This window comes from Rattus norvegicus, chromosome 17 (assembly GCF_021556685.1).
Source record: "Rattus norvegicus strain SHRSP/BbbUtx chromosome 17, alternate assembly SHRSP_T2T, whole genome shotgun sequence".
NCBI classification, from domain to species: Eukaryota; Metazoa; Chordata; class Mammalia; order Rodentia; family Muridae; genus Rattus; species Rattus norvegicus.
The window spans coordinates 88,944,124-88,960,637 of NC_141550.1; the positions used below are offsets into that span (position 1 = coordinate 88,944,124).

The 16,514-nt window shown below is 42.9% G+C and overlaps 1 protein-coding gene across 7 annotated transcripts in view; it reads right to left on the reverse strand.

The window, feature by feature from the left end:
* C17h10orf67 (similar to human chromosome 10 open reading frame 67) overlaps nucleotides 1-16,514 on the reverse strand; it is a 170,722-nt gene that overhangs the window by 81,623 nt on the left and 72,585 nt on the right. For 5 of the 7 annotated variants that reach the window (XM_087591514.1, XM_087591513.1, XM_087591515.1 and 2 more), the window contains 1 exon segment: nucleotides 10,328-10,402. In XM_087591514.1, coding sequence (XP_087447640.1) covers nucleotides 10,328-10,402 — 75 coding nt within the window. 7 annotated transcript variants of the gene reach the window in all.

A 16,514-nucleotide genomic window follows, 5' to 3' on the forward strand; every position in this document is an offset into this window, starting at 1 on the left:
TACATGACCTCTATGGCCTCTCTACAACTGAGACCAGGCCAGACTCTTAGGCTCGTAAGCTAGTTCAGGTAGCCTATCTCCAGAACCCTGAGTTGAGTTTCAACGTAAATATACTTCCTTGTGCATTGGGGATTGTATCACACCAGAAAACTTTATTTCCAAATTGTACTGGTCTTACCCACACTGGAAATAGACTGCCTGACCTTAGAGTCCCCGCAGTCTGATCCAGATTGACTATTTGCACTGGGTTTCCATCTTATCTCCTCGCTTCTCTGAATGACCCCTTCAAGGCTCCCCTGGGAAAATGGTCAATCTGACTTCCTGCCTTGCAAGCCTATCTTATTATTTTTGTAATTTGCTCACATTTCTTGGCAAATCCTTCTAAATTAAAATGCATGATAAAGCAATATGGTACCAATGCAGTGTGTCACGATGTTCAAATTTTATCTGCCCTACAAGTAATGGTGAAGAAGAGGACGATGACTAAATAGGAAGTTTCCCTCCCTCAGCCACAAGAATTTGGTAGCCATTTGTGAACAAAGGGGCCTACCCAGCTAGAAGGTGCATAACTCTAGTTCATCTCAAAGAGGATGGTTGGGGGGGTGGGAGCAGGTCTGTACCCAGTTGCAGGCCTGACCATAACAGTTCTGATGACAGTCATAAATGGACTCACTGCTTTGGTTTTAGCAATGAATGTTTGGCCTTCGTCCCACCACTGACACTAAGGAATTTCAGAGGAGACATGGCTACCTACAGTTTCTGGTAACAGGACCACTGGCCTATTATGGTTGCAGACCCCGAACTGGCCTTGAAACTCAGCCAGTGCCTGCCTAGCTGTGATTTAAGAACAGTCTCACCTTCCCAGGGACTGAGCAGCAATGATACTAGTCCATGCCCTCAAGTCAAACCATTGCTTTCAGCCATATAGAAAACTCTGAAATTCTCTGTAACGACCTTGGCTGTCATTCGGTAGTAACAACCTACCAAGGGACCCACCCTCAAGGAGGTTCGTGTCTCCCTGCCTTCAGAGGAGGGTCTTCTGATTCATGTCCCATTGAGAGTAGTGCTGTGAACCACTTCCTTCTTACCCCAGCCCCAGTATAACGGTAGCCATGTACTTACACCCAGAGACCCATCAGGAGATGCTCACACAGGCTTGAAGACATTAGCTCAATTTCCCATGCCAGGAAAGCCCTGAAACCCAGCTCCAACCCCACAAAAGCCACGATTCAGGGCAGCTCTGAATCCCAGGAGTCTCCCAGAAATCAGGTTTGTCTGTAGTACCCAGTCAAAAGCATTGACAGTAACTACAGCTGTGATAAGTAATTCATACATAAGTAATGTTAAACGGTATGAAATAATGACATCAATGATAGTATAATATATTGGATGAAGGAAAATATAATGTGTGCAGAGTTGGATGGCATTGAAATGAAGTTACGTCCTTCCCTCTCTTCCTCCTTCCATTTCTCTCTCCTTCTCCTAGCTTCTTCTTTTTTCTTTCTTTTCGTGTGTGTGTGTGTGTGTGTGTGTGTGTGTGTGTGTGTGTGTGTGTGGTGTTGTTGTTGTTGTTGTTGAGACAGGCTTTTAAACTATAGCCCAAGTTGACTGGAATGCACAAGGATGACCATACTGACCACAAAGTCATAACAATTCTCCTGTTGCAGCATCCCAAGTGTTGGGATTACAGGCATGTGTCACCAGGGTTTGCCACAAATGCAGTTTTAGGTTTTGTATAGCCAGGCTCAGCATTTTCCAATTTTGCCTTCCTTTTAAGCATCAATACCTTTAAATGGTTTCTCCCCTCCTATTTCAGTGTTCATGGTTAAAGCAATCTTCAGTATATTTTTTAAATGCATTCTTCTCTCACATATTACATCCTGGATGCAGGTTCCCCTCCCTCCCTCCCTCCCTCCCTCCCTCCCTCCCTCCCTCCCTCCCTCCCTCCCTCCCATCCTCCCTCCAAACCCCAACCACTCCTCCTCTGTTTCTCTTCAGAAGAGGGCAGTCCTCCCATGGATACCAAGCAAACTTGGCATATCCAGGTGCAGTAAGTTTAGGCACCCCAAGGTGGTCTCTTCAGCCCACCACAGTACACGACGATAAAGAGTTACAAGACAAAGCATGCCACTACAAAGACTCCAACAGACTGTGACAAGACAGTAAGAGAGTTGAAGAAGGGGTAGAAGGAACACACCCCAGAACAACCAACTAAATGGCAAGAGTAACTTCTTGCCCTTCAGCGATCACTTCAAGGTGTAAGTGAATTAAGTGTCTCACCACACACAGGTCAGTGACCGAGTGACAGAGAAACATGATCCAACAACGTATTATCTCTAAAAGATCCAAGCTCACCTTAAGGATACTCAGGGGCCGAAGGTTTAAAGATAACACAAGATTTCCCCTGCAATTGGAAGCCCAAAGAGAACAAGGACAACTACGCTAACATCAGACAAAAGAAATTTGGATTCAGTTGTTCTCACAAGAGACAGAAGTCACGGGGGCTGGGGATTTAGCTCAGTGGTAGAGCGCTTACCTAGGAAGCACAAGGTCCTGGGTTCGGTCCCCAGCTCCGAAAAAAAGAACAACAACAACAACAACAAAAAAAAGAGACAGAAGTCACTACATACTAATAAAAGAATCAATTTACATGAAGAACGTAAGAGTTGTAAACGTATAAGCACCCAGCATTGGAAAATTGAAATATATAAAATAGATATTGCTGACCTAAGACAGAAGTAGCAGTATGATTAATGTGGGGGTTTGGGGAACCCCTTAACGTTTTTGCCAGTCCTTGGGATTGAACCTGGGACTCTACACATCCTAGGCAAGCATCTATCACTGAACTACACTCTCAGCCTGATGTGCCACTTTCAATAACAGAGCAAGCATAGAAGCTCAGTAAGAAAACTGTAGACCTGGGTGTGTGAGGAACAGGGAAGAGGCTCAGTGTGTGAGGATCGCAGGGAGGTGTCGAGTAGCCTGAGGGGTGCAGAGGGCAGACCGAGCTTGGTGCTGCTGAAGCATGGAGTTTGGGAATGAGCTATGGAATGACAGAAGTCGGGAGGGGCAGTGGCCTTCTGTCTCCTGCCAAGGGACTCGGACAGTCCTACACACATGAAACGCTGCTTCGACAATGGCAGATGCTGGGACCAGTGACCCTAGGGAATAAGAAGGCAAAAGAAGCATAAGACCGAGAATCACCAAGCGGAGAGCTCAGCTCCACTGAGCTGCCTTGGGAACTGGAGGAATTCTCTTCCCCTTGAAGGCAAGGAAATACTTAGAAGTAGAACTAATGGATTAGAGGTGCAGAGAAATGTCCTAAAAGTGAACCATGCTGGCTTCACAGCAACCTTACCTTGTACACCTTCAATGGGTACATTTTAGGCTATGCAAACTGCATTTCAGTAGAGCTGCTAAGTGGTTTCGATACACAATACCCGTGTTTTCAGTATACGTGAGTAATAAGTCAAAAAATTTGAGTACATATCATGTGTGTTTTTCTGTGATTGGGTTACCTCACTCAGGATGATATTGTCCAGTTCCAACCATTTGCCTACGAATTTCATAAAGTCATTGTTTTTGATAGCTGAGTAATATTCCATTGTGTAGATGTACCACATTTTCTGTATCCATTACTCTGTTGAAGGGCACACATGGTATGCACTCATTGACAAGTGGCTATTAGCCCAAATGCTTGAATTACCCTAGATGCCTAGAACAAATGAAACTCAAGACGGATGATCAAAATGTGAATGCTTCACTCCTTCTTTAAAAGGGGAACAAGAATACCCTTGGCAGGGAATAGAGAGGCAAAGATTAAAACAGACACAGAAGGAACACCCATTCAGAGCCTGCCCCACATGTGGCCCATACATATACAGCCACCAAACTAGATAAGATGGATGAAGCAAAGAAGTGCAGGCCGACAGGAGCCGGATGTAGATCTCTCCTGAGAGACACAGCCAGAATACAGCAAATACAGAGGTGAATACCAGCAGCAAACCACTGAACTGAGAACAGGACCCCCATTGAAGGAATCAGAGAAAGAACTGGAAGAGCTTGAAGGGGCTCGAGACCCCATATGTACAACAATGCCAAGCAACCAGAGCTTCCAGGGACTAAGCCACTACCTAAAGACTATACATGGACTGACCCTGGACTCTGACCTCATAGGTACCAATGAATATCCTAGTAAGAGCACCAGTGGAAGGGGAAGCCCTGGGTCCTGCTAAGACTGAACCCCCAGTGAACGTGATTGTTGGGGGGAGCGCGGCAATGGGGGAAGGATGGGGAGGGGAACACCAAAAAAAGGGGAGGGGGAGGGATTAGGGGGATGTTTGCCCGGAAACCGGGAAAGGGAATAACACTCGAAATGTAAATAAGAAATACTCAAGTTAATATAAAAAAATTGACAGAAGAGATTACACCTTTTAAAGAAATAAACTATAACACGCAGGAAAACAAACTTGGCTGTATAAACTATTTACAACTTCCATAAACAAAATAATAAAACGTTTTTGAGATATAGAGGGCAGAACTGAATCAACAACCCAAGATAATATTCTTGGATGGGGAAATGCATTCTGTAAATGGTAAAACCTTCATAGTTCATGACACATTTCTGACCCATGAAACTTTTTTTTTTTTTTTCGGAGCTGGGGACCGAACCCAGGGCCTTGTGCTTGCTAGGCAAGTGCTCTACCACTGAGTCAAATCCCCAACCCCCCCACGAAACTTTTAATAAAAGTGCAAAATGGGAAGTTTGCTGATGAGGGAATAATCACTCCCAAATTATTTTATTTATTAGAAGGAATGAAATGAAAAAGCTATGAAAATCACAAGTAGATAGAATAAAAAAAAATAAACTTGCTAGAACACTTGCCTAAGGTCCTGGATTCCATCTCAGCAACACACACACACACACACACACACACACACACACTCACACACACAAACACACACATACACACACATACACACACATACACACATACACACACATACACACATACACACATACACACACATACACACACATACACACATACACACATACACATACACACATACACACACTCACACACACAAACACACATACACACACATACACACATACACACATACACATACACACATACACACACACACATACACACATACATACACACACATACACACATACATACACACACTCACACACACAAACACACATACACACACACATACACACACACACACCACATCTCTCTCACACACACACTGAGATACACACAGCCCACATACACACACTCACGCACACCACACACACGCATATCGCACACACACACACGCACACACTCACACACACAAACACACACATACACACATACACACACATGCACACATACACACATACACACACATACACACACATACACACATACACACATACACACATACATACACACATACACACATATACATACACACATACACACATACACACATACACACACTCACACACACAAACACACACACACATACACACATACACACACACATACACACACATATACACATACATACACACACATACACACATACATACACACATACACACATACACACACACATACACACATACACACACACACCACATCTCTCTCTCTCACACACACACTGAGATACACACAGCCCACATACACACACTCACACACACCACACACACGCATATCGCACACACCCCACATGCACACAATCACACACACACAACACACACATATCACACACACTCACACACACACCACACGCAAACACACACACTCACATGCACACACATGCACACAGAGGAACATGCACACATACAGTATTAATTCGAAAAACAGTATAATTTTAAAGATTGTTTCATTTGTCTGTTTGAGATAGTGTCTCACTAGGAAGGCCTGTCTGGCCTAGCGCTAGCTATGTATACCTGTCTGGCTTCAAACTCAGAGACTGCTAACCTCTGTCCCTCAAGTCTTAGATCAAAGGCTACGCCACCACACCAGACTAGTTTTTGTTGTTTAAAGATAGTTTTCATATAGGGCCACAAAATATCTAGACAGACTTGAAGGAAGTCTAAGGTTATCAATAAAGGATAGACCACAAGTCATGGGAAGAGGAAGATACCCATAGTCCTGAGACGATGCTTATTAGTTTGAAAGCTGGTGCTGTCATTCTGTTATCCCTCTGTTCTACAGGCTGTTTAAATACCTAAGTTCTCTTATTAAATTCCCATTTGAAAAACTGAGAGTGGTTTCTTTTTTATTAGAACTACAGCAAAATAATACCTTTCTGAAAGAAAAATATATGAATAATGTGAGTGTTTAAAGTTTCCTTTTTGCAAATAAAACAATATAATATCTCACACAAATAAACAATTAAATAGGTTTAGACCCATGCTCGGAGCTGGAGAAGTAACTACATCCTTAATTGGTCTCCAGGGGGCAGCAGAGAGCCAGCTACTCTTGCCCTCTGCAGGTGGTTGGTTAAATTTTCAAGGCTCAACTGTTTCCTTATGACTAAACCTGAACGAAGTGGGTGGCCAGGATTAGCAAGGCTTGTGAGGTAATGAGCCAAGTCAAAGCTAACAAGCCCAAGTGAAGATTCAAATAATGACTTTAACCTAATATAAACATTTTTTCATCTGATAAAGCACCTAAGCACAACTAATGTGGGTTGGTTAAACACATTGAGCTAGCATATGTTTATGAAAACTTGGTAACAGGCAGAATTGAGCTATTTCCTTTTCCCACTTCTAGAAATAGAAATTGCTCATATAGAGAGTGATGGTCATTCTTCTGCCATTTTTTGAACATTTGATGTATATTAAAAACAGTTTTCCAGGAATTATTGAAGGCATGAATGATGATTAATGTTCTAATAAGCCATACATTTCTGAATTACTCTCTAACCGTAAACAGAAATTCCAGAGAATTCTTCTATGTGTGTGGGGGGACGTGTGTGTGTGTATATGCACACTGGTGTGTGTGTAGGTGTACACTGGTGTGTGAATGTGCACACTGGTGTGTGTGAAGAGGTGCACACAGATATGTGTGTGGGGGAAGGTGCACTGGTGCGTGGGTACACACTGGTGTGTGTATGTATGGGAGGTGAATGCTGGTGTATGTGGGAGGCACATTGGTGTATGTGTTGCACATTGGTATGTGTATGGTGGTGTACACTGGTGTGTGTGTGTTTATTTGTGCACATTGGTGTATGTGGGTGCACACTGGTGTGTGTGTGTGCACTGCTATGTATGAGAGGTGTACACTGATGTATGTGGGGGGAGGTACACACTGGTGTGTATGTGTGCACACTGGTGTGTGTGTGTGCAAGTATGTAAACTGTTATGTGGGGAAGATGCTACTGGTGTGTGTGTGGGTTACACATTGGTGTGTGTGTGTGTGTACACTGTTATGTGGGGAAGGTACACTGGTGTGTGTGGGGAGCAGGTGCACACTGGTGTGAGTGTATGTGTGTGTTACACATTGGTGTGTGTGTATATGTGTATGTGTGTGTATACACTGTTATGTGGGGAAGGTTCACTGGTGTGTGTGGGAGTGCACACTGGTGTGTGTGTGTGGTTGCACATTGGGGTGTGTGTGTGTGTGTGTGTGTGTGTGTGTGAACTGGTGTGGAGTAGGAGGGGTGCACACCAGTGTATATGTTGGGAGGGGGTACACACAGGTCCCATGCAGATGCCAAAGAAGGATGTCCAGGGCTCTACTCTGTCACTCTCTGCTTTGTCAGTTTGAGATGGTCTCTCACTGAACCTGGTGACCCATGAGCCTCAGCAGTCTTCCTTTCTCCACTTCCAACTGCAGAAGGGCACACAGCTACAGGTGTGCTGAGGTCTTATGTCTTGGGTTGGGTGTGGTTCTGGATTGGATCAAGGAAGGGGCTAATACCAAATAAGTTAGATTTCTGTTGCTTGCCAACAAAAATATTATAATATATGCTGGCATAACTGACTGTTAGACCCTCATCAGATTTCTTGCCTGCCAACTGTTCACAAAGTCCCTTAATTTTATACCCAGCACAGTGATATCTTCACAACATTCACTAGCAGAAATAGCTGTTCATTTGCTGTAATCCCATATATCCTACTATATATGTTTATCTCTGCACACTTATATTTTCTGATTTATTTATGATCTCCCTCTCTGCTTACCCCTACCTCATCTTCTTTCACAATGTCAGTATCTAGCGTATCATACCAGAGAGTACTCATTTGAAGATACCATATGCCAAGATTTATGTTTCTTAAAGATCCATTTCCTGTATAATTTCTTTCTTTCTTTGCTTTAGATGTATTAAAATTACTATGATCCTTTAAGCTACATATTATGTGAAAGAGTTATTTGACTCTGTGACTCCCAAAATGGGAATTTCATATGATTCAACATAACAAACATGAGTAGTGGTTACCAAGGTCATGAAGGTATTTCATCTTGCCCTCAGTCAGCAGGCAGAAGGATGTGAGCCCACATGCTATGACAGAATCATGAGAAACAGAAAAACACAGCAACACTAAGACAGGAGGTCTATGAGCATGTGCAGTGGCCTACTTTACCCTTAGATTTTACCCACCATGGTTGGGTACTAATCTAAACGCTTCATAAAGCTCAATCTGTCTTACTCTTGGAGCACGTCAGTCTAGATGGTATGGACCATTATTATTCTCATTCTACAGCAGAGAGAACTGAAGCAGACAGATTAAGTATTTTACCTAAAGTCACATAGCAATTAAGTGGTAAAGCTGGGATTTGAACCTGGGCAGTTTACTTCTGTAGCACTTGCTTCAAAATATTCATTTTGCTGATTCTTGACTAATCAGAAAAGTAATCTATCTGATAAATGCAATCAAGAAATTACATGTTGCTGTGAACATAAAGATGCTATTCTATTTACAGTTAATGCATAATACACTTTTCTCAAAGATAGTGACATAAAAGACAGCTGCTTATCATGAGGATCGACATTCTGGGTTAGGGAATCAAGGCAGCAGTGGCAAAGTGATCTTATCTCTACTCCATGGGTCCATAGCCTCACAGGGAAGGATTCTAACTTCTGGTAGCTTGTGGGAAAACCCCGCTAATTAAAATCGAAGTCTACCACAACCTGATAGCTCATCTGAGCTTGGAGGATTACCTTCACTAGCAGGGCTTCCCCTTCTCTGACTTTGTCTGAGGATCCATGATTGGAAGGCATGATTGGGTCTGGGTTAGCAAGAGTGGCCCAGTCACTGTGTGTGTGTGTGTGTGTGTGTGTGTGTGTGTGTGTGTGTGTGTGTGTGTACATAAATTCAAAAAAAAATTGGGTGGGTGTAGAGGAGGCATGTGCACCTATGGGGACTTTTCAGAGCAAATTGATTTAATATTGCACTGGAAGCCCATTGGCAGATGCCATTGGTCAGACCTGACTTCTAGTGTCTGCATCATTACTACAAAGAAAGCTAAAGTGGAAATAACGTTTTCAGATTCTATAAAGTTGCAAATGCTTCCAGGAGTTTAAGGAGGAGGAGAGAATGTGCAGCCGGTGAGAAGGAGAGAAAAGCAGGCAATACCAAGAGCCATAAACATCCACTCACAATTACTAGCTGATGGTTAATGATAAGCCACGCACAGAGCTACAGTGAGAGAAGGGCCCCGCCAGTGAGAAAGCAACCACCCTTACCTTCTATCACAGAATACATCGGTACACAGTTAAATACAGATGTGCCAGATGCCGTGCAAACAGACAGGATCAGTGGGCAAATCACTCATTAGTATAAATAATTACTCCTTCACCAAGATGAGAATGTAGATATAAATATGAAGAGAGGCATAAGATGCTTACTAAGTCTCAAAGTCATCTTTGAAAGTGTGTATTTTTCTACTCTGTGCAGGAGTAAAGCACCATGTTGAGCACACAGCAGGATCCTGTCATCTGGAAGGCCAGAGGCCACTCACTGGTATTTATGACACTTCTTTTGAACTCTCGTCTTGTGACTATCCCATCTTCTTCCATCTAGCGGCCTCTTCACCAAGGAACACCGGATGATTTGGGCACTTGCCTAGGTGCTAGGGAAATGAGATTGCAACTTTCCAGTCTCCAGAAGTTTTGTCTGTCAGCATGTGGTGTTGTTTTTGGTACATTTAATGTGAGCATGATCAGCTGAAGCCTGAATTCTCAGAGATAATCTGAGATTTTTGGAGGAATACCTTCAACACTAAAAGTACAGACTAGGAATTCGAGGTGAGCTCCACCCCCCACATATGCAGGAACCAAGTCTGCTTTGTCCTTGGCTGCACCCGAAACCCACCTGGTACATTCCTCTGATGACAGCAATGGCATCACATAGCTGCTGTTGAAAGCTTTTTCTCATGATATCTTCTCCCTACAAAACAAAGATGAATGCAGTAAGCCCCGCTGCACTTCCGGAGACAGCCTGTGCTTCCTGGGGAAGACGTGGCAACAATTCACCTTCCAGCGCATCAACCTCTTGAGAATTTCCATTTATCACAATTTCTTCTATACAGCAGCTACTGTAGCACATGTAATTTTTATCCATTCTTAACCAAGAGCATACAAAGATGCCATGGGTAAGATATGGATAACCTGACAGCGTTGTATAGTACACATCAACTGAAGTCCTATAGAACGTTCCCAAGACTGGTAAAGACTAAGATTTCACATGCTGTTATAATCATTTTTACCATTCTTTGTTTTTAATTTTAATCATTTTAAGTGTTTTGTGTCTTTCCTGCACACACATCTGTGTACTCGTGTGCCTGGTGCCTAGGGAGATGAGAAGAGGGTGTCAGAGCCCATGGAATTCCAGTTACAGGTGGTTGTGAGCTGCTATGAGAATGCTGGGACTCAAACCCCAGCCCCACGGAAGAGAAGCCACTGCTCTTAACCACTGAGCCGTCTTTCCAGCCCACAGTCTTTGTACTTTTGGATGGGATAGACTCATATAAAGAAGGTTAGCTTTCTTGATCTATAATAAATCAAATAAATTTGACTATATCTGCTTAGGGCAAAAATGAAACACTATTTTTTTTTTAAAAAGTACTCTTACGTCTCATATCTATCATTCTGATTCTAGCATGGTGTGTAAAAAACAAGTGAGTGTTAGAGTCAGAAAGGACTGAACTCACATACTGAACCCCTATCCATGGTTTGAGCTGGCTGATAGAAGATATAACCTTGGCAACCTTAGTTTCTGAAACTTGTATCTTAGGGATAACAGGATTTCCATTTAGGGATTTGGATAGACTTGAAGGTTATATGAATTTATTCAATATATGACATAATAATACATAAAATCCCAGAGTCCCACTCTGTAGATCAGACTGACCTAAACCTTCCAGAGGCCCTAGAAGAAGTCAGTAAATGGAAAGAAATTATTAAGATCAAGGCACACATTAATGACCTAGTATCAAACAAGTAACAAGCCAATGCAAAGAATTAATGAAACAAAGAGTTGGTTCTTTGAAAAGCCCTTAGCCAAACTAACCAAAGAGAGCAGGCAAGATGGCTCCCAAGGTAAAGGGACTCTACCAATCCTGAAGACCAGCGTTTGAGTCTCAGGATCCACACTATGGAAAGAGAGGATCTCTGACTCCACACAGGTACCATGGCACTTGCGTGTCCATCCCCAACATATACACAGACCCGCCAGAAGAACGAGAGAGAAGAACCAGTTAATTTCGGTAAGTGTGACCAAAATGAAACCAATTAAACAGATCTCCTTAATATAATCAAAATATTTCAAAGGGCAAAAACATACAACACTTTCAGTAAAGTCAGGAACAAGGCCGGGGTACTGACTTTCTCCACTGATATTTAATTAGCACTGGAAGTCTGGCTATCGCAATAAGATAAGAGAAGCAAATAAAAGGGACGTAAGCGCTGGAGATACAGCTCAGGGGTTAAGAGCACTTGTTGCTCAATCATGAGGACTAGAGTCCAGATGCCAGCAGCCATATTGGATGATTCACAGACTCCTTTAACCCCGGCTCTAAGGAATGTGACACTCTCTTCTGGTTTCTGTAGGTGCCCATACTCACATGGGCCCATATATTTATGCAGAGACATGCACATGCAATATAATTATAATACAATAGAATATAATTATATATTTTAAAGTATATGAATATAAAATAAAAAGAATCTGAAATATCATTATTTGAAATGATATGGTTTTACATCTAAGAGACACTAAAGATTTTACCAGAAAATTCCTAGAATTTAGCGTACAAAAATGAGCAGCCTTCCTATGTACCAATAACAGAAATACTGAGGAGAAATGAAAGACGCAGTTCCAGTCACAAGAGCCTTAAACAAATAAGTATAACAACACACACACACACACACACACACACACACACACACACACACACACACAAAAACCCCAAGAAACAAAAACCCAACACTGGAATTAACCTAACCTGGGAAGTGAAAGATCTCCACAATAAAAACTTTCAAGCACCGAGGAGTGCAATCGAGGAAGACAGTAGAAGATGGAGATGCCCCCACGCTCATGGATCAGAAGAACCCATACTGTAGATATGGCTGCCCTAACTAAAGCAAATCCAGTCACTGCGATCTCAAACACAGTTCTAGCACTGTTCTTCAGAGCTATAGGGAAAACTACCTTGGAATTCATATGGACACAAACAAAACAAAACAAAACAGGATTGCCAGAACAATCCTGAGCAAAAAGAATACAATCAAGTCCTGATTTCAATTTATTCTATAGTGGCGCAGTAACACAGACAGCATGGTACTGGACAGATACGTATTCGTGTATCGACAGATGTCAGTCAGGGTTTTCCTGCTGTGCGCAGACACCACGAGCAAGAGTCTTATGAAGGACAACAGTTAGCTGGGCTGGCTCACAGGGTCAGAGGTTCCATCTTTTATCATCAAGGTGGGAGCAGGGCAGCACGCAGGCAGCCATGGTGCAGGCAGAGCTGAGAGCTCTACATTGTCATCTGAAGGCTACTAGTGGAAGACGGACTTCCAGGCAGCTAGGATGAGGGTCTTATAGCCCGCCCTCACAGTGACATATGTACTCCAACAGAGCCACACCCACCCCAACTGGGCCACACCTTCTAATAGTGCCACTCCCTGGGCCGAGCACATACAAACCATCACAATAGACTAGGATAGAAAACTGAGATATAACTTTCCGCAACTACAGCTACCTGTTTTTGGTTGTTGTTGTTTTCGTTTTGGTGTTTTTGTTTTTGTTTAATTTTATGAACACACTAAAAATACACATTGGAAAAAGGATAGTTCCTTCAACATGTGATTCTGGGAACACTGGGAAACAACATGTAGAAGAATGAAACTAGACTCTTTGTTGTCTTTTACCTTACACAAAAACCAACTCCAAATGAACCAAGAACCTTAAGACAAGAGCACACATGCAGCAACTGCTAAGGAAAGAGCAGAGTGCATAGAAAGAGTACAGGCATAGAAAGAACTTCACTCTCTGAGGAAACACGACTAACAACTGACAAATAAAATCTCATAAAATTAAGAGCTTCTGTAGGACAAAGAAAACTTGTCAATTGAGTAGAGAGGCAGCCTACAGAGTAGGAGAAATTCTTTGTTGGTTGTATATCCGTGGAACTAAACAGAAAGATTTCAAAATAACAAAAGTCATAAATGGCTAATAAACATTGTTAAAAGTTAATTGTTAGCCATTCAGGGCAATGCAAGTCAAACCACTCTGGTCAGAATGTCTATCATCAAGAAAAAAGACAACAAATGACGAGGGTGTGGGGTGAGGAGAACACTTTCCTACTCGTGATGGGACTATAAATTGGTACGGCTACTCTGTAAGGCAGTGTGGTGGTGTCTCGCAGAGCTAAAGACAGAGCTACCACATGACTAAGCTAACCACTCCCGGGTATATACCCCCAAGGACTCCATAATCTCCCACAGTGATTCTTGTTCATCTGCATTCATCACTGCTCTACTAACAAGAGTTAGGAGATGGAATTGGCTGATTAATGATAATGAAATATGCCGCCTATACACAGTGGAATTTTATTCAACAGCAAAGAAATATGAAATTATGAAATGAATACAAAAGTAGATGGAATTGGAAAATATACTAAGTAAACTTGCCCTGGTCCCAAAAGATAAATAACATGTTCTTATATGTGGACATTGTGGACATTAGCTTGGCTCTGAATCTTTTTTGTAGTGTCTGTAGTGGCCAGAGAGCTAGAGAACACTCATGGTAGGGAGGAGGGAAAGAGGACAAGTTGGGGGGGAGAATGCAGAACAGGTGACATAAACATAGGACAGATTCACCAGCATGGCAGCCCAAATGTGAGCTGGACAAGGCTGATGCCAATGGACATACAAAACTGGACGGGGAAAAGCCCATGAGGCCTCAACCCTACACGATATAGGCAACCAAGGAAAGCAGAGAATTCAAGAGGTGCTCTTCTCCGGAGAAAAGTACACCAACTGGTTGTCCAGTATCAAAGGATCAGCCTGAAATCATATACCAGTAATATTGACTGAAGAGGTTATAGTTAGTAAAACAAATACACACACACACACACACACACATATTCATGCAATAACAATTAATAAAAAGAGGTCATGGATTTGAATTAGAGTAGGGACAGGTATCTGTGAGGGTTTGAAGGGTAGAAAGGAAAGAGTGAAATGTTGTGGTCATAGTATAATCTCAAACAAACAAACAAAAAGTAGGATAGAGAATTCTGGAGATTTAAAGCTTACGGAGGGATATGTTGGGTGTTAGAGATGCTGGGGGAGTATGTGGCTTAACCTAAGAAACCTTATGTAACCCCAGTTCTCTCTCCCTCTCTTCTCCCCCACTTTTCTCCTCTTTTTCTGTCTGCTTAAAGAAGGAGTTCAGCTGAAGGCACCCTGTATCAGTAGACAATAAAGTGAGCATCGCAATGACAGATGTGGGACACCCTCCTCTGACCTCTTAGCCGGTGGGGATCCAGAGGCCTCCCCAACCACACAGCTTACTGCCATTGACGGCTCCGACTTGCCCATTGTAACTGCAGGATAAGATCTCACTCCTGAAAGCACAGAACATTTTGCGTTCTCTATGCTGACTTTCATAATGCCAAGAGACGCTATGCAGGCCACTTGGAGGGCAACGTCATCACTGGCCTCACCCGGTGGTAAACCCTGCAGGTCTAACCCTGGCCTGTCAGGCACGTGTGAGCACAAATGCACTCGGCATGACTGCCGTGGGGGGAATCAATTGTCTTCTGGTTGGATGTGAAGCCTGTTTCACAGGAGAGAAACTTGATCCAAAAAACCAATGGCTGTGGCTGAGGAGAGGGTGGAACGTTTAAAAACGAGTACTGGCTGCTTTTCCAGAGGACTAGGGTTGGATTCTCAAAACCCACAAAAAATGTTCATGGGAAAAAAGTTCCAGTTCCCATGGATCCAACACCCTCATCTATACAGGCACCATACACAAGGAGCAGACATGCACTCAGCAAAACACCCATACGCAAAGTGATAAAGTAATTTTATTGTGGCTCGGGTCATAGGCTCCAGAATTGGGTAACCTACTACTACGACAACTCTGTTAAACAGGCATGGTGTCAAACCGCCTTTCTAAAAAGCCCCAATAGCCTGACGAATAAGGCCTTCTCGACATTTGTTTTTATAGCCGTGAGTCAGTGATGCTCTCAACCTTGGTCAGAGATTTCCGTTTACAGTGGTAGCCAGCATTAAAAAGTGCACAAGTAGTCAAGGTGCTGAGAATAAGGGAATGCTCCGCCCTAAATAAGAGACCTGTGGTAGCCCCCCAAATCTCAGAGAACATGAAGAAGACGGGGTTGAAAGAGCGTACACACCAGAGAATGTGGAGAGGCGCTGTGAGATGCTGTGTTCTCCATGTGACAAGGCCACCATAGTCATGGATTTGCAGTAGCTAATATCCCCCTAAACAAGACCTGCACAAAATCATACAGGTCAATATCCCAGTCTGGGTGGGGGAGGATTTCAAGCGGCTTCACCCATAGCTGAGGAGCTTTTAGTATTGTGGATGAGGGGAGAAGGAAGCCATTTTTCTTTGACTCCATGGCCACTGATATGCTACACTAAATGGACTGAGTGGATTATAATATAAAAAAAAGAAGACATGAGAGTGTGTTAGGCATATGTTGGGGGAAGGGCTGGGGAAGTTGGAGTAGATATGGTTAAAATACATTGTACATGCGTGTGAAACTGTTGAAGAATAAACAAAAGTACTATATTTTAAAAAACTGTTCAAAAGCAACATCTGGCACAGAATCTGAAGTTCTGCTGCCTGGTTGGTAATTGCGAGCAGAGTAACCTGTCTCCTTATCTGTAGTAATTATACCAACTGTGCAAGGTAATTGGAGGACTACTGAGGTCATCGGTGAGGTCTTCGCCGAAGTTCCTGATGTGTTAGCTCCCAGACACACATGTACTGCAGCCGCACTGGTGAGGTCACACACTCGACCTCA